The following is a 19,207-nucleotide window of genomic DNA, read 5'->3' as shown; positions in this document are numbered from 1 at the left end:
CTCCCTGTGTCTGCGTGGGTTTCCTCCGGGTGACTGTCTGTGAGGTGTGTGGTGTGTTCTCTCTGTGTCTGCGTGGGTTTCCTCCAGGTGACTGTCTGTGAGGAGTGTGGAGTGTTCTCCCTGTGTCTGCGTGGGTTTCCTCCGGGTGACTGTCTGTGAGGAGTGTGGTGTGTTCTCCCTGTGTCTGCGTGGGTTTCCTCCGGGTGACTGTCTGTGAGGAGTGTGGTGTGTTCTCCCTGTGTCTGCGTGGGTTTCCTCCGGGTGACTGTCTGTGAGGTGTGTGGTGTGTTCTCTCTGTGTCTGCGTGGGTTTCCTCCGGGTGACTGTCTGTGAGGAGTGTGGTGTGTTCTCTCTGTGTCTGTGTGGGTTTCCTCCAGGTGACTGTCTGTGAGGAGTGTGGAGTGTTCTCTCTGTGTCTGCGTGGGTTTCCTCCGGGTGACTGTCTGTGAGGAGTGTGGTGTGTTCTCTCTGTGTCTGTGTGGGTTTCCTCCGGGTGACTGTCTGTGAGGAGTGTGGTGTGTTCTCTCTGTGTCTGTGTGGGTTTCCTCCGGGTGACTGTCTGTGAGGAGTGTGGTGTGTTCTCCCTGTGTCTGTGTGGGTTTCCTCCGGGTGACTGTCTGTGAGGAGTGTGGTGTGTTCTCTCTGTGTCTGTGTGGGTTTCCTCCGGGTGACTCTGTGAGGAGTGTGGTGTGTTCTCCCTGTGTTTGCGTGGGTTTCCTCCGGGTGCTCCGGTTTTCTCCCATGCTCCAAAAACACACGTTGGTAGGTGGATTGGTGACTCAAAAGTGTGCGTAGGTGTGTGTGTAAGTGAATGTGTCTGTGTTTCCCTGTGAAGGACTGGCGCCCCCTCCAGGGTGTATTCCCGCCTTGCGCCCAATGATTCCAGGTAGGCTCTGGACCCACTGCGACCCTGAACTGGATAAGGGTTACAGATAATGAATGAATAAATAATAAAACAGTTTATTTTATTTTTTTAAATTAGGGATGTGGGATACTTTACCCCCTTATGCAAAGAGGCGGTGGACTACTGTGCTTCTGTATGTTGAGGGAGATGATCTGTATGAGCTGTATCCACCTTTCGCATCTGTTTCATTACTGCTGTTCTGAAACCAGACAACAGGTGTTTCCAAAATGGCACCCAAAATCACGTGACCCAAGGATACCTCAACATTAAAACCTGCCTGGATCTGATTACAGGTTTGAAATGCTTTAAAGTTTAAGCCTAAAAATCATTTATGCTTCAACACAAAACTGGCATTTCAATTACACTTCAGTTCTATACGTTTGAATAAGTAACACACCAAGACACTAATGATGAACCAAGTTCTACTAGTATTTGGAATATATCCATTTTTTATTCCAAATGATTTATGTCTCTATATATTTAACTTTAGAGGGTGGTGGCCCTCCTACATAACCCCACATTTTATAGCAATGATAATAACAATATAATCTGAATAATTTCCGTTTTACTCATTTATGGTGGGAACAAAAATGATGAGGAACTTAAGACACAGGTGAAAACTAACAAACAAAAAAAATTTGGAATTTCATTGTTTTGAACATTCATTCAATGTCTAATGGCCCACTTGCATACCAAAGAATGCCCTGTCATTCACACACACACACACACACACACACAAAACCCACAAACACGCTCAACTGAGCATGAAGCAAAAACATAGGGTCCAATGCACTTTCATAATTTGGCCTGACACTCAGAACTGTTTCATATTTTTGTTTTAAACATACCACAGATTTGTTTTGTCACAGCTTAAATTACACCTCCGAATTTTCACTGATTACAATCAATTTTCATGGTGACCCCAGCACTGTAGTAACACACAGCAGTGTCGGTCACTCTTCCGTCACATAACAGCAGTGCAAAGGGGTTTAGTCGACGTCTCTTTAGTGTTTTCTATCCCGAGTGTGTGACGTTGGGTGTTTGCACCTTGCATTAATTTGCACACAGCTACAAAGGGGAAGTTATTCTATACTCTTTACTCTTGGGAGATCCACTTTGACCTCTTTAGCTTTAAAGGTAGCTGCATTCTAACAGACTGGGTATAAATTAAGAGTTGGATAAGTTTATGAGGTGAAAGAAAACAAAAAAACAAAAAATACTAAATTTTTTAAAAAATCTCCAAAAAAAAAATAAAAAAAATACTACTGTCCACAGTAACACAGACTAAGAAATAACTGCCATAGCAGAAAATAATATAAACAAAGGTCAAAAAACACAAAAAACCTATGATATAAAAAGAAATGAAGCCAATTCACCCAAAAACAAACAAACAAAATAAATCCTGAAAACATCTATTATTATTATCTATATCAACCAACCCTTGGTCTTTTTGGAGTTCTTCTTACAAAAAGAAAGTTAAAACCCATATCTTAGTCCCCGAAAGTCTGTGTAGTTCTGTGTGGTCTTCTCAGGGATTTCAGGTAGTGCTCAAGTTGTCCAGCTCACAGTTATGGAAGAGAAAAGAAGGAATGCAAGCCCCAATGTTTGGAAGCCATATTCCACTCTGATGCCTGGAACACTAGTGTTAAACCTCCAGGGCTTTTGCTCTCTGACATGTTGCATAGTACATAGCCATGAAGACCAATATTACAATCTGGATGGGCCTTCGCTTCCCCACATTTGCATGATCAGAGTGGGACAGTGATGGAGGAACCGGCAGGTCCAGTTTATTTGTTCCTCTTCAGTTTTGAAAATGTGAAACATCCCTTAACTTAAGTTCCCTGATACTGTGCTGGTTTCTCTTCTTAAAATAATCTTACAGCTCTTTCCAAAATATATGCTTCAATCAGAGGTCTGGAGTCATTCTTCTTCGTAACGGACTGCTTCGGTTCAGTACGTTTTGCACAATCAGTCTTGCTTGCAGAGCATGTCTGTGGGGGCAGTTTTTGTGGGTGGGACGGGGCGAGGAGGGGGTGTGGGCTTGGGTTTTGGCTGGCGGGGGCTCGTGGAGCCCCCACCTTCGCTGTCGGTGTTTGTGTTGGAGGAGGAAGGGGGCGGAGGAGGAGGCAGGCGAGGGAGGGAGGAGGTAGCCGAGGCTAAGGGTGGGACGCGTGAGCAGGAAGATGAGGCGGAGCGCAGGCTCTGGATCCGCCGGCACTCCTGGCACACTCGTACGTGGGCGCAGCCTCGGGGCGGGGCAGGGGGCAGAGCTGGATTCAGCACAGGGGGTAGAGGGGCAGGGGGTGGGGTGCTGGACACGCTGGCTCCAAGAGGGTCCTCGAGCAGGCGCTGTGGACCTGGGCCCATGTCTGAAGGTCCCCCGCCTGCTCCGTGTGGTCCTGCTAAGCTTGCTCCAGCACCGCTGTACAGCTTTCCATTGCTCAGACGCATCTCACGGACCAATCGGACCGGCCTTCCGGCGCTCAGGGGCACACGGCCAGGGGGACGCAGGATTCCGTGAGAGGAGAGAGGCCGCCGCCGCCTCAGACGGGAACTCTTCTTGCAGGAGATAGCGTTTCTGAACTCCGTCATCATCTCCTGACACACTGAAACCTGAGGAGGGAGAGGAGAGAAGTAAAACGCAATAGTTATTTTATGTGAAAAACAAAAACAAAACATGAAAGTAAAAATACTCTATAATCATTGATTCATTCATTGTCTATGACCTTTTGTCCAGTTCAGGGTCGCGGTGGTCCAGAGCCTACCCTGATTCACTGGGCGCACGGCAGGAGTACACTCTGCCTAGTGATTCCCGGTAGGTTCTGGACCCACTGTGACCCCGTTACAGACAATAAATGAATGAATGAATAATTGTCCAAAACTTTATGTACATTTTATAAACGTACAAATAAAACTTTTTAAATGTTTTCACCAAGAAAACTAGTTGTATTTTAAATATAATAGAATGGTACAGAATGACAGATCCACAATTAGCAGTTTAACTGGTAACGTGAGGCCATCAAGAAAGAAAAGAAAAGGAGCCGCTACCAAAGATTTCGTTTTTACATTCATGGAGTTTTCAGTAAAAAAAAAAAACAATATTTCTCATGGTGAGATTGCAAAGACTCATTGTATCATGAAAAGATTAAGGGAGTCCCTGTAAATAAAGGACAGGCAGAATCCGCTGTTGAACGTACGTCACCATCGAGCCCTCAGGTGGTTGTTTGAAAATCCATGACGCTACAATGACAGGAGTATGTTAGAAAATCATAGTCACTCAACACAGTCCACTGCTACATCAAGAAATGCAACATGAAACTGTATTAAACAAAGAGGAAACCATGTATTCATTTGGTGTAGAAATGCCAGTGAGTTCTCTGGGCACTGAGGTCATTTAAAGACAGTGGAAATGTGTTCTGTGGTCTGACGAGTCCAAGTTTCAGCTTGTTTTTGGGAAAAATGGACGTCAGATTCTGTGTGAACACCCAGACTGTTTCCAAAAAAGACATGGAGGTTCATCACTGTGTGGCAAGAGTGATCTGTAGGCATCGATACAGAGGCAAATGCTGATATTTGGAGAGACATATGCTGCTGTCAATTTGATGTATTTTCCCAGGAACTCCATGTGTATTTCAGCAGGACAATGCCAAGCCTCATTCTGCATGAGTTACAACAGAGTGGCTTTGTAGATGTAGTCCACATCTGTGTCCTACGGCAGGAACATGAGAATCAAACACCTGTAGACACAGACAAGTGAGCAGCCTAAATCTGACCTAGTGTTCCTTTAGAACACCATAGAACATGAGCCATTCTCTTTCTCATGAGTCATTGCGTATTTATTTTAGATTGATTCATATTTGAATGTTAGTTTGCCTCTAATAACCACACTGTGGTCTAGACCTTTGTGTTCCATGTAACACTTGACACACAATTGTTTTGCTTTTGGAACACCATATATCACTATTTAACTTAAAATCACACCTTCAGAATCATTACACTGACCTGTAATAGGAAGAATAGAGCCTCTATCATTGCTACTCTGGGCTCAGCACTGCAGAAACTGCACTATGTAACTTTTGGAGGAGGGTAGGGAACAACCCCCCCCCCACCTTTGATTTCAGCACAGTGCTGTTATAATGAATAACACTAGTGGGAGCTTCAGGAGCCCAAATAATTACAAATCTTACTTAGTGACCCTTTTAATAAAGTTTCAATTGAATGAACAGATTATAGATTTAATTTTTATTGCATTTTTAAAAACAGTGACCCAGTATTTTGTAGATTTCTCCCTCAATTTACAAGTTATCCACTGATTTTTAATTTGCGTTCTGGAGAGCAGAGGTCTTGAAATCTAGACCAGGTTTTTCAAATGTGCAGCTGGTATGACACTATATCGGTCCAGTCAGATACAGTATAGCCCTAAAGGCTGGCCTGGAACCTGGATCCGAGGGTTGGAACTAAAGACCTGGGTATAGTGATTCCCATTTAGAAAAATCAAGCACTTTAACCAGGAGTATCCAGACTTGAGCATCAACCGTACTGTACCACACTTACAACACAAACACACAAAGAATCAGCTGGTGTGGCAACCTACTGGTGCATGTCTGTGATTTCGGCCAGGGCAGGGGGGGACGCGTACCTCATCAGTCTCGGCTGAGCGGCGGGTTGACCACACAAACTCCATGATGGCCACAAACACAGCAATGATCAGCCCACAGATCAGGACCACAAAGATCCCACCGATATTTTCCATACCCAGACCTAGAGCATAGAGAAAAGAGCTAACATTACTTCTATGCGACAATAAAAAGTATATTTTCCACATATATTACAACCTCTATATGCAATATATGATATTTTTCTAAACCTATAATAACATAGTGCTGTTGTGTAATGATATTGTTTGTTTTAGTTTGACGTTTTCCAAATGCAACAGTGTCAAGGCGTTAAATGATACACTAAATGTAGACAATAAGGAATTCAGCAATGTCAAGGTACATCCAGCTTATATCCACCAATCAAACATAACATTATGACCACCTCATTGTTTTTCCGCTCGTGGTCTATTCTCTTAACTGTTTGCACAGATTCACCCTGTTCTTCAATGGTCAGGGTCCCCACAAAGCAGGGTCCCCACAAAGCAGGTATGTTTTGGGTGGTGGATCATTCTCAGCGCTGCAGTGCCACTGACATTGTGGTGGTGTGTTAGTGTGTGTTGTGATGGCATGAGTGGATCAGACACAGCAGTGCTGCTGGAGTTGTTCAACTGTGTCGTTGCTGGACACCGACCAAAAAATATCCAGCCAACAGCATCCTGTGTGAGGCGTCCTGCGTCCACTGATGAAGGACTAGAGGATGAACAACACAAACTGTGCAGCAACACATCGGTTACTCTGTCTGATTTTACATCTGCAAGGTGGAACAACGCTTATCAATAAACCCTTACCCTTAGCTTATCAATAAATAATACTAGTGTAAATCTAGCCATACCCATAAGACATTACAATTTAATGATTTATACTCGAAGTTCCTACAACGTGAGTGTGTAAACAGGTTATATTCTTAGTATAACACACACACACCTGCAGCTTTTTTGAGCACATAAAACACAATACCTCACTTATCACCAGAAACACAAGCATTTTCTTGTCTAAATCCTCTGAGATTGTTCCTGTTGTTCCTACTAATATGTATTTCTGACCTGCCTCTCTCTCTCTCTCTCTCTCTCTCTCTCTCACACACACACACACACACACACACACACACAAACACACAAACACACACACCCCAGAGAGAGTACAGCTGCTATTTTCCCATCAATCCCTTAGGTATGTCATACAAACAGAAAAAAAACATCAAACATCAGCAGTCCAGAGAACAGATAAACACACAGATAGATTCACACATACACAGGCAATGGAGATGCAGACACACACACACCTTTTACATCATGTTTGACAGTAAAGCCCAACGCTTGTGATACTCGTGCTAATAGAGAATTCACTTAAATCACTGTATGTGGGTTTGCTTGTAACATGTTTGAATTTGCTTTTTAACATAAACCTCCTTTGCCTCAGGCTTGAGATATTTTCTGCCAAATAAATATTCCCCACGAGAAAAAAATGCTTTATAAATAGCCCTATTCCTGCCCTGAAGGATAAACAGGGATATCTAAGGTGAGTAAACAAAAGACATGGCCTACCTTGAAGCTATATTTTTCAAGAAGCTTATCACAAAACACTGCATTACAAAATCACCCCTTTTCCAAAGGATTACCAACTGGAAATCTCAATGTTTCATGCCTTGAACATAGTGGCTTTTTAAATGGCTCATGTTTCTCTAGTCATGCTTGGAGTGACCTATGTTCAAGGTACAGTTGCAGTATTAAGGTTCATAATATTGTGCTGTTGCCGTTACTGCAATGGTGTGATTTAATGTGATCAAAATGTGTGGTGTGTTCTCCCTGTGTCTGCGTGGGTTTCCTCCGGGTGACTGTCTGTGAGGAGTTTAGTGTGTTCTCTCTGTGTCTGCGTGGGTTTCCTCCGGGTGACTGTCTGTGAGGAGTGTGATGTGTTCTCCCTGTGTCTGCGTGGGTTTCCTCCGGGTGACTGTCTGTGAGGAGTGTGGTGTGTTCTCCCTGTGTCTGCGTGGGTTTCCTCCGGGTGACTGTCTGTGAGGAGTGTGGTGTGTTCTCCCTGTGTCTGCGTGGGTTTCCTCTGGGTGACTGTCTGTGAGGAGTGTTTTGTGTTCTCCCTGTGTCTGTGTGGGTTTTCTCCAGGTGACTGTCTGTGAGGAGTGTGGTGTGTTCTCCCCGTGTCTGTGTGGGTTTCCTCCGGGTGACTGTCTGTGAGGAGTGTGGTGTGTTCTCTCTGTTTCCGGGAAGACTCCGGACCCACCGCGACCCTGAAATGGATAAGTGGTTACAGGTAGTGAATGAATGAATGTTAATCTTGAATGGAGGATAACTCTGAGACAGAACAGCACACTGCACGTTTGTGTTATAACTGCTGCCTCAGAGGGGGCTGCAGAATGTTATACAATACATTTCAACTGCCTATGAAGCAGATTCTAAAGAAGTACATTGTGCACACCTGATTATGATTGTTGCCTCTGAAGAAGCTGCAGAATGGCATCCAACAATGCTCTGTTTCCTTAGAGGCAGCAGAGCATTATTGTATTTCATTATGTAGCTCCTTCAGAGGCAGCAGACAAGACAGTTGAGACAATTTTGCATAACCCACCAACCTATGAGCATTTGTGAGTTCGTGTACTGATGTAGGATGATTAGTTCTGGATCACAAACACATCTCTTATTCATCCCAAAGGTTTTTAATGATGCTCTGTCATCATAGAGAACGCAGCTAGCCACTAGTCCTGAATCCAATGCCTTTGGGGGCTTTATTACCCTCCAGCTAATGTGTGGTATTTTGGCACATATACTTCTACTGAGATAGTACAAGCTGTTTGTTTGTGTGCATGTGTCTGTACTCCACATGATGCCTGGCACAAGGCTGATTTTTAAAGTAGTTAGCTAAATTCAGTAATTATTAAAGGTGTCTACAATCAGTAATCATCTGATAAAAATTCACCATGAAGTCGACTGTTTCACAAAATGTACTTAACCTTGGCGAGTAGCTCTGGTGTACCCTACTTCGGTCAGACTGCCCTGGTAAAATGGGCCCTGTGTCATTTGTACTCATTATAAATCTATCCAACTAATGAAGGTGCAGGAAATACGATTTACCCTTGGCGCGGTGGTCCTCCTCTTTGGGACACTCCCCTCCCTCCCACCACCGGCGCTTCAGGATTTCCAGTCTGTTGTTCTCCTGTAGCTGCAGCACTCCAAGAGTTATCTCATCTCTGAACGGAGAGCCTGAGACACAGAGGGGAAATAGGAAGCGAGATTACATTCAGTAGACCTGCATGCTGATCAGACATGAAAAAAAAAAAACGACAGCGCTCTGTGCATCTTAATAGCTTATGATTATTTATTAAGAAAAAAAAATGGCACCACTATATTTTGTTAAGAAGTGTTCAGCGGAGCTCGAGAAACCCCAGTCAATGCCGTTGCCTGCACGCTAGCGCCCCCAGCTTGTGCTGCAATTCCACCAAAGGTATTTAAATTAATTGTATGATTTGAAGAGTAAGTGCGGAACTTTACTTCACTTTAATAAACACTGGGTGTACAGTCTGAAAAAACTAATGCTGGAATCACTCATTCTTGACAGACACCTTTTTAAAGGAACATTATGTAGTGATTTTCCTTAAAATTTCAGCTTCAAAATGATGCTATTGGTTGATTGACTTGTAATAGGGAGAACAGAGCCTTTGTTGTTGCCACTCTGGGCTCAGACCTAAAGAAGCTTCACTCCCACTCCCCACTGATTTCAGAACCATGCTGAAAAAATGAATTGCACTAGGGTGAGCCTCAGGAGCAAATGGTGTCTGCCTGGGGTTCCTCCGGGTGACTGTCTGTGAGGAGTGTGGTGTGTTCTCTCTGTGTCTGTGTGGGTTTCCTCTGGGTGACTGTCTGTGAGGAGTGTGTTGTGTTCTCCCCGTGTCTGTGTTGGTTTCCTCCAGGTGACTGTCTGTGAGGAGTGTGGTGTGTTCTCTCTGTGTCTGCGTAGGTTTCCTCCGGGTGCTCCGGTTTCCTCCCACAGCTCAAAAAACACATGTTGGTAGGTGGATTGGCGACTCGAAAGTGTCTAGTTGTGAGTGTGTGAGTGAATGTGTGTGTTGCCCTGTGAAGGACTGGCGCCCCCTCCAGGGTGTGTTCCTGCCTTGCGCCCAATGATTCCAGGTAGGCTCTGGACCCACTGCGACCCTGAACTGGATAAGGGTTACAGATAATGAATAAATGAATAAATAAATAAACTACTGGCATTTTACAGACACAAATGTTTTGTTCTGAGAGTAAATCCATATTGTTTTGTTTTTTTGTGCTCCTTTAAATTATAATAGCACTCTGATCCTATAAAATGGTTCTTTTTTTGTAATTTCCGCTCGTTTCTCTTTTTTTCCTTTGTTCTCATTTTTGCCATTTTTATATATTACTCTATTTTTCATTCATATGTTTCTCTGTTAAACACTGCCTTTGTATTCTCACATAAATATATTTACAGTGCTGCGATTGGAGATGCTCTGACGAGGACGACGGACAATTCTCAAGGCCCTGAACTTGACATGAAGTGGCACAAAATCAGAAACACTTATTTTGTCTCATGTTTTCAGAGACAGGCAGATCACATAAAAGTGACTTGTCTTATGTCAGTTTGTGCATCAGTCATTGGTCCACATCCCAAAATAAATTAGTTACTGCTCTGAAAAGGTGATTTAAAAAATAAATATATATTTTAAAAAGTCCCCTTTAAATAAGGTAAATTAAAAGAATTTAGTGTAAAATTACAGAAGTCTGCTTTAAAAGACTGCTTCAATTACTGGTGAGGCAAAAAGTTTCAGCATGTTTCAGCTCTGTTGCTACCTTTAAAGCAATGAAATTAATCTCAGAACTATGCCTAGTTCCAGAGAAAGTGATGAAATAGTACATGCTTTTGATCTCTTTACTATTTGCCAGAGCAACTCTAATTCCAGCCGAATTATCACAAGTCTCAGTCAGCCCACACTGCCCTTTTGCGCACTGCCCTAAAACATCCCTGTGCACTCTTAATCACATCATCCTATTACTGCTCTCAAAACGAGAGGCCAGGAAGTCAGGAGGAACTACCATCTTCAAAGGCTATGGCTCACATCACACCATGTTTTTCCCTTCAGGAGAGAAACATTCCATCACCACATACATACATACCTACACACACACACACACACACACATACACATACACTCCCTGCTTCCCCCTCCTTCCAGCTGACATCCCCAATTTGCCACCCAAACTTCTGGAGCCCAGTGATAATATATTCTCTCCCACCCGTTCATCAAGAGGATGGTCACCATGGACACCCCCAGCCACTTCCATGGTAACCCAGAGTCCAGATGGTATTGTCACCATGGTGCCTGCAGGTTAGAGATTCTAGAACACCTTGCCATTGAGTTTCTGGCAATAGAAAAGCGAATCGTTGCACAGTTTCAACCCCAAAAGTCATGCTATTTGTTCTTGAAATCAAAACCCGCTAATTACTAGAATTTCAGTTTAAAAAACAATGCTCTCAGTTCAGCTCTGTCTGGAAGTCCCTGGAGTTAAATAGTTGAAGTAATGGAGCACTGACTTGGCAGCTTTCCAATACTAACTGACTGGCAGCCAATTATTTTAGCAATCAGATCAGCACGTTATCAGAGGAAGGAGAAGAAGGATGAGAAAAGAGGAGAGCAATGTCTGAGAAGAGCAGTGTTTTTATAATACGAGTCCCAGTATGTTTTAAAGTTGCACGTTTTCCTATGTCAGAGGTATTAAACTAAAATTCATTAAAGTCCAAATGACCTACATCCAGGGTCCAGAACATCATAATGCCTAACCTGCTTTATGATAAGTGCCATATCCTTTATACTGAAGTAGTCTAGTGGTTATATCATCATCAATCCAATCAAATTAGTTATAATTCAATACATTGACAAATATTTTTGAGGTTTCACATGGAATGTAAAGAATAAAGCGTTATAAACAAATCAAATCTAATCTAATTTATTTGTATAGCTGATGTTGCCACAGGGCGGCACGGTGGTGCAGCAGGTAGAGTGGCAGTCACACAGCTACAGGGACACTGGAGGTTTTGGGTTCGATTCCCGCTCCGGGTGACTGTCTGTGAGGAGTGTGGTGTGTTCTCTCTGTGTCTGCGTGGGTTTCCTCCCACAGTCCAAAAACACATGTTGGTAGGTGGATTGGCGACTCGAACGTGTCCGTAGGTGTGAGTGTGTTGCCCTGTGAAGGACTGGCGTCCCCTCCAGGGTGTATTCCTGCCTTGCGCCCAATGATTCCAGGTAGGCTCTGGACCCACCACGACCCTGAACTGGATAAGGGTTACAGACAATGAATGAATGAATGAATGAATGATGTTGTCACAAAGCAGCTTCACAGAATTCCGATAAGACAAAGTTTTGACATGAGATGTAAGAATGTGAAGAATTAAAAAAATCCCCCAGGTGGGCAAGCCAACTGTAACTGTGGCAAGGAAATCTCCCTGAGGAAGAAGAGCTGAGGAAGAAGCCTTGAGAGGAACCAAGGCTCACAAGCGGGGACCTATCCTTCTCTGGTCAATCTACTGGTGATAATAGGTTATGGGTATAATAATAATGGGTTATATTTCAACTGGTCTGGCTCCTTATTTATAACATTTCTGAATTTACCGCACACAACACTGTCATCCTGAAAGTCTCCCAGAAGGGCTTGGGCAACTTTTTTATTGACCCAGGACAGTGGTGTCCAGAGCCCTGCCTTGTTTATGTCATTCAATCAAGTCTCGAAGCTCATTATAATGCACAGATCTGATTGGCTGAGTAGCGTCATGTGTGATATGTACAATGCATGTGATTGGTATCCTACACTGCTAAATCTGTACCATAATGGCTAGAAAATTTAAAACAACACTGTAACTCCCCTCTAAAAGTTACATAGTGCAGTTTCTGCAGTGTTGAGCCCAGAGTAACAACAAATGAGGCTCTGTTCTCCCTATAACTGCTCAGTAAAGCATCACAATGATTTTGAAGTTGTAGTTTTAATCATGTAAATATCATGTAACGTTCCCTTAAATAATTAGTGCTTTTGGGTTTTTGGGGTCAGCATTAAATATATATATATAAAATGAAAGGGAAAATTACATATCTGTAAATCCCAGCAAGTAATGGGTGAGGGGGCCTTTAGACTATATCCTGAACATGGCTATATAGGATCAAGGGCAACTGTAATGGTCTACTAACTGGACTTCCAAAAAAGACCATTAAATGGCTTCAGCTGATTAAAATGCAGCGTCTGTTACAGAACAGATTTTAAGGTGTTGTTACTAGTCTAGATCTGCGACAGAGATGAGGCGAGCAGAGCCCCTTAGATCTTTAGGAACTAGTCAGTCAGTCCTGCTTAGGGTGAAGATTAAATATGGTGAAGCAACGATTAGCCGCTATGCTGCTCTGACTGAGAATATTCTATTTATATATAGAAAGAAAGTTTGCATTGCATTGTTATTGGGTTTGCTATTTGGCACTTCACTACAATAGTCTGTTATCTCACACTCTCTGGCTGAATCTCAAACCGTTCCTTACTCCCAACCCTATGTAGGTCATGAAATAACAGATGTAGAAGCCATAGTTCACAGATTCAATTCTCCAGACAACCTGGCCAAGCATCAAAAACTCCTACCTGCTTTCCCTTCTTCCGTTCCTGCAGAAAGAGCTATTTTATTCAAAGTTGAGCACATACCTTTCTAAGCCACATAAATTATTCTCCAATTTTCAATTCCCTTTGCCCAAGTTCATGACATCTTTTGAACAGAACATCAACATCTAAATGTCATTATAGATCATTAACAAACATAACTGCTACGTTTTCATGAATACTATATCATTGTTGTCCATGTGGTACCATGCATTCTGTGTCTATTATGATGCATTATTTAAACACTACAACATGGAGAGTGTTATTGTGAACAACATCAAGGCAGTGATTTCTCCTGCAGTAGACCCCAAGTTACTCTTTACTGAGGAAGTAGATGTTCGCAGCCTTTGAAAATATCTGTAAATTATTTCTTATAGAAAGATTCATCTCTTCATGTGTGCGGAATCGTCTACTTTTTTGCTCCTGGCTAATTCCAATTTGTTTAGTTGTTATTCCCTGCTTGTCCATAGCATCTCCTGCTGGGGATTGCTCGTACGTCTATGAAATAATATTGCATAGAGTTAAGAGGAACCAGAGAATGTTCAATACACCAGACTGCCTGGTCAAGCATCAAAAAAACTGATTCTCCTCTTCCATTGCTGAAGGGAAAAAAATATTTAAAGTACAACACATACCTTTCTAAATGATTCTTCAATTTCCTTCTAATTGTTTTCTCCCATACTTTCTCTTAATAGGTCATCTGTAAGTCCATCAGTCATGCTTTCAAGAACGAACAATGCTCCCAATCTCCACTTCTCCAGGAGATACCCTACAATCTCACAGTATTTGACACTTCAGTGATCAATAATTCACTGACAAGCGATCAAGCTGCACGCATCTTTAAATCAGGCCATGTTCTCTTTACTGAGAAAGACCACCTTCATATTCAGTGAAGTTGGGAAGTATCGACATTATCGACATTTCTGCGGGACCAGGCAGGCTTTGTATCTTTTGGATACCCAGGCTACACAACCCATGATAGCTTTCATGGTTCAGAAGTGACCAGTCAGACTGTTTATGTCTGTTGATGAGGGAAATGTCTCTCGCTACAATTTGGTTTACATTATAAGCCATCGACAGGTTCTAGGAGCACAGTTAATAAAACTGTAAAGCCAGGCTTTGTTTAGCAGTCACTGGATGCATCTGTAAGTGCTCTGCCCATGATTATTCCATTATGATTGGCAGATTTTAAAGGCTAAGCAGCAGCTCTATGAAAGAGTCAAACAAATAAATACAGTGGAATTTGAGTTCCTAACTTGTGTTTATTGATAGTCAGAAAACATGTTATTTCTTACTGATTGAAGGAATAAGGTTTAAAAGACCGTTGGTCCCCGCCCCCCAACAGTGTTGGGAAACTCTAATAGGCGTCTTGCCTGTGACGTAGATGGTGGACAACAACTCTAGAAGCTGCACTTAATTTAATGCGAAATGAGGAAAAGGTGTGTTGTTTTTGGCTGCAATCATTCAATGTACAGTGGGACATCTGTGCACAAATGGACCAAAGATCCCAAAATATCCAGAAAATGGATTAAATTTGTCAACGAAAGGTGTTCAAGAGCCTCTGTAACATGGAGGTAAACAGGGTAAGGACACTCACTTCGCCTGTTTTAGTTGGTGTTAGTTAACGTTAGCTTGACTCGCTAAACTCGGTGCTCAGATTATACTCGGCTACGTAGCTGCATTACGGAGGTTTATAGTGTCGGATGAATTCGAGTTCGACTTCGATCACATTTACAAGAATAACGGTACCTCTAAATTTGAGTTTAGCTTATTGCTAGGCTATTGTCATGAATAATGTTGGTTATTTAGCTAGATACTGTCATAACAGTCAGTCATAACGGTGTTTTACCGTGGCGTTGTTCAGCTGTTGTCCACCAGTGACGTCATGGTCGCGTTCAAGAATTTCCGTAGCGAGCTCGGGTTTTTCCGTCAATTTAATAAAATTGTCAGTTTTAAAGCAAATTAAGCTGCTATTTCCATTTTAATTCATACTTATATCTGTCAGTAACTACAATAATGTGGAATATTCATGGAGGTCCATTAAGTGGTGCTTAGCCTTTAAGGAACACTATGTAGTTTTTTCACCATAAACTGACAACTTAAAAGTTATGGTGATGCTCCTCTGAAGTAGCCCCTTCAGGACACAAAGAACCCTTTAATCGTGCAAAAGGTTCTTCAAGTGTTCAGGGTTCAATATAGAACCATTTTCTTCACTAAAGATCACTTGTAGAACCATCATTTTTAAGCGTGATGTTCTGACCCACATTCAGTCCAAAATTTCTCATGGCTCTCCCTAGACTTTCTCATAAAAAAAAACCTTGCCTAGTCTCAAAACTGCATATGCCTCAAAACCACATTAATTACGTAATTTGAAACAGACTTGCTCATGTATTTTCTGACACTACCCCACACTGCTATGTGGGGAAACCATGAAAAGCCAGACTAGTAGTATCTGAACTGATACATAAATCTGAACTGTCCTTTTCTGTGCCGTTGTAGATAAGTCAGCATTATTTTCCGAGCTTCTAAGCAAGAAATAATTAATTGCTTTATTGTCCTTGTCCACATATGGAATACTGGGTCTTGTGAATCTATCTGCATGCCCAGGGGCCTTTTTCTTCTTATCAAATATAATGAAGCTTTTTATATATTTATAACCTTTTTATATTATCCCATAATTTTTGGGTACTTTTGAGTCTTGTATTTTGGGCTAGGGTTCTTTCTGTTTACTTTGTATGAACCTACGTTCAATTTTTCAAGCCACGTCTGCCAAATAACTAAATAGAAATCTAAACATCTAAACATGTTCTTTCTTTTCTTCTATAGATTGTGGCATATCTGTAACGAAGCCTACTGTGGCGAACACATACGTTAAGCTTTCTTCTTTTCCTTCCGACAAATAACATCCCCCTTTGTATGAAATCTTATCCCTGTACCAGAGCTGTGGTCAATAGTTTCACTGAATTCTGAAAACGAGACAAAGGCTCCAGCTCAATGCAATACACTACAGACATCTACAAACACTGTTAACCTTGAACATCTATCACTAAAACTTTATGAGGATCGAAACCGTAGTGGAGAATAATAAACACTCTGGAGTATAACAGAGGCACTAACAGAAAAATAAGCAGCTGAAAGTTAGAGCCAGGCCTTAAACGAAGTAGCTCATGCCTTTTTCTACATTGTATATTTAAATCATTTTTATTAGTATCTCTCTTCACTTTCAGAGATCATATTCAAATCAGTGAATGTATTGTTTATTCAAAAAACACATATATTCAGTTTCTGAACCCTTATTTATCAAAGTTACATAGAAACGAGCTCAGATCTGAGTGCTCTGAATGATATATGCACACCTCGGTGTCAAATGCGAAACAAAAAGAGATGTTAGCTGATTGAGTGTATTGAAACAAGTGCCCAGGAATAACTCATTGTCATAGGACATGCCACAGTTTAATGTCCGGCAGCTCCTGAGCCAATGGTTGTCTTCATAAATTAAGTTTGGGTCAAAGTAGTGTGTACATTACTCACCATAGATTAAATATCTACTCACCATAGATTAAATAGCTTTATAGTGTGCATATTGTTACAGTGATTTATAAAATAAGAAAATAAAATATGTAATTAGTTAAAAAAATATTTAAAAAAAGTAAATTAGATTTTAGAGTGATATGATTACTATAATTAAGATTATAGCTGATTGATTTATTAGTGCTTGATTGTATGCTGCCTATATTTTATAGACATAAAGCAAAAATGGAATAAAGCAAAAATCTTTGAATGTGATTACAGTGTTTGTTTAAAAACCAACGTCTATGATTGTGGGCAAACGCTGTTCTCTCTGGTTTGTTTACCTTAAGAAGTCCTGCATCTTCTGAGGTGGAACGTTATGTTTAATTTGTCTGTAGGATTTTATTCACTGATTGAATTACTACAGAAATTCATTTGTAACTCAACTTGTTTAGTTTTGTATCCCTTTTTGTCTGCGTTTACTCTCATGCAGCTAGCCATCTCCTGAATTTAGAGTCGGTTCCTACCTAAATGATCAGAAAGAGCAAAAATAAGTCAATATTACCCACTTATTGAGCAGGAATAAAGCAATATCCTCATCTCTTTTTATGATTTACATGTTTGGAGGGCTCTTTGCTGTTTCTCTGCCATGAGCAGGCAGAAAAGAAGGCTAGCGTGTCTGACTGAGCCACTTTGCTTTTTTACTTATTTACTGACATAAGGGTATTGTAAAAACATCAGGCCTGTTTCCAGCTTGCACAAACAGACTGGAAAGATAGGAAATGGTTAGGAAACATCTTCTGAATTTTATAAAGTGTTGTTTAAATTAAAATCATGAACGTCACCTTTAAACAAGTGTGCATGTAAAACAAGAAATACATTCATTCATTATCTGTAATCGTTTATCCAGCTCAGGGTCCCCCCCATCCAGCTTGATTTCCCCCCATTTTTTAAAATAAATGTATTTAACATTAATTACACCAAGTCATATGTACCTGCACTCGTTTTACCATCAGATCGAAGAGTATGCAAATTCAATAAATAAGAGACACTTTTACCCAGGGGCATGCCGATGCCATAGCCCTTGGTGTCCAGGAGGCCTCCGATCTGCGTGAGGTTGCAGTTGTGACGGCGGTGGTACTCGTTCATGGTGCTCTCCAGCAGGAAGGCATATCTAGAGTTCAGTACACGAGCAATGCCCTCTTCTGTGCTCTTCACAAACACACTGGGTTGCTTGGAGTACATGTAGTTCCACATTCGCTGGTACGTCTGATAACGTGAGTTCTGTGAGATAGAGAGACAATGAGTTGGTTTTTGGGAAAGTATGGAGAATGGATGCAGTGTACACACAGCTGAACAGAACAGAGAGAGAGAGACAGAGAGAAATTCTTAATTAGAGAAAAATGATTCTGCAAAGTGGGAGGTAATTTGTGCTGGCCTAGATCTCCCCTTCATTTTGCTGGATGAGTGAAACAGTGTGGATTAGTTGCAACTATTTAAATGCTTTAAGTCTTTTTAAGCCTGCAACCTCATTTTTCTAAGGCAGTGTTTCTAAGATCAAGGGCACACAATCACGCTGATACAAAGCACCACTTTCAAAATTTACATAAGTTTTTAATGTGGCAGTAGTGTCTAGAAATATCATGAGGGGCACAGACCCAACCATTTCAGTCATTCATCTATTCCCCCAACACACTTGATCCAGATCATGAGCTCATTATCAAGTTCCTGGGAGCCAAGGCATTTTGTTAACCATGAGTCAGTGAGTGAGTCGGGTGCACAAAAGATTAATGGCGTGTATGCAAACGTAATTTTAATGGCACAACCTTTTTTTTTTTTAAGGCCGTTAACACATTGTTGAAGTTTGTCCCTTTGAACCATCCATACCAGAGCGCTCTGTGTAACAGGCATAATGAGGGCAAATAAGAGAAACTCGTCTGAGTGAATGTAAACAAATCTGTGCTGAAATAACTGCCCTGTCTTTTAGCTTCAACATGTTTTCTATCGTGTCTAATTTCTACCAATGTGCCTAAATGAGATTAAAATAAGGATTTGTTAAACAAGTGTTACTAATGAGCAATTGGCGATGGTTTATTTAAAAAATATGGTGTACATTTTTTTAATAATATGTATAAACTTCCCTTGTTTCTACATTTGAACTGAAATAAGTGAAAATATGTTGTATTTCTTCCCTCAAACGCAAAAAAGAACAGAGGCAGTAAGGCAAAGTATCTATAAATAACTTTGTAGTGTAACTATATGTAGGAGTAAACATTAGCTTGTGTCAATCAGTATTTCAGTTTTTTAAAACATCAGAGATGTATAATTATTTTGTTCTTTAAACACCTGAACTAGTGGCTGAGGGCTGCAGCCTGAAATTACAGACAGCAATAAATACATCACGAAGAAGCTCATTAATTACATTTTATTACTTGACTAACTACATGAAGTGATGTGATCAATCGCAATATATT

The 19,207-nt window shown here is 41.4% G+C and overlaps 1 protein-coding gene across 6 annotated transcripts in view; it reads right to left on the bottom strand.

The window, feature by feature from the left end:
• Positions 1-1,378: 1,378 nt before the first annotated feature.
• LOC136699314 (glutamate receptor ionotropic, kainate 5) overlaps positions 1,379-19,207 on the bottom strand; it is a 208,560-nt gene continuing 190,731 nt past the window's right edge. For 5 of the 6 annotated variants that reach the window (XM_066673929.1, XM_066673934.1, XM_066673930.1 and 2 more), the window contains 4 exons: positions 17,792-18,017; positions 8,649-8,777; positions 5,499-5,665; positions 1,379-3,517 (listed from right to left, as the gene is read on the bottom strand). In XM_066673929.1, coding sequence (XP_066530026.1) covers positions 2,873-3,517; positions 5,499-5,665; positions 8,649-8,777; positions 17,792-18,017 — 1,167 coding nt within the window. In that variant the 3' untranslated portion in view covers positions 1,379-2,872. The remainder of the gene's footprint in view (positions 3,518-5,498; positions 5,666-8,648; positions 8,778-17,791; positions 18,018-19,207) is intronic. The other variant, XM_066673931.1, reaches the window with a different exon arrangement.

Source organism: Hoplias malabaricus, chromosome 6 (genome assembly GCF_029633855.1).
Source record: "Hoplias malabaricus isolate fHopMal1 chromosome 6, fHopMal1.hap1, whole genome shotgun sequence".
NCBI lineage: Eukaryota > Metazoa > Chordata > Actinopteri > Characiformes > Erythrinidae > Hoplias > Hoplias malabaricus.
This window is presented reverse-complemented; position numbering and strand designations above follow the sequence as displayed.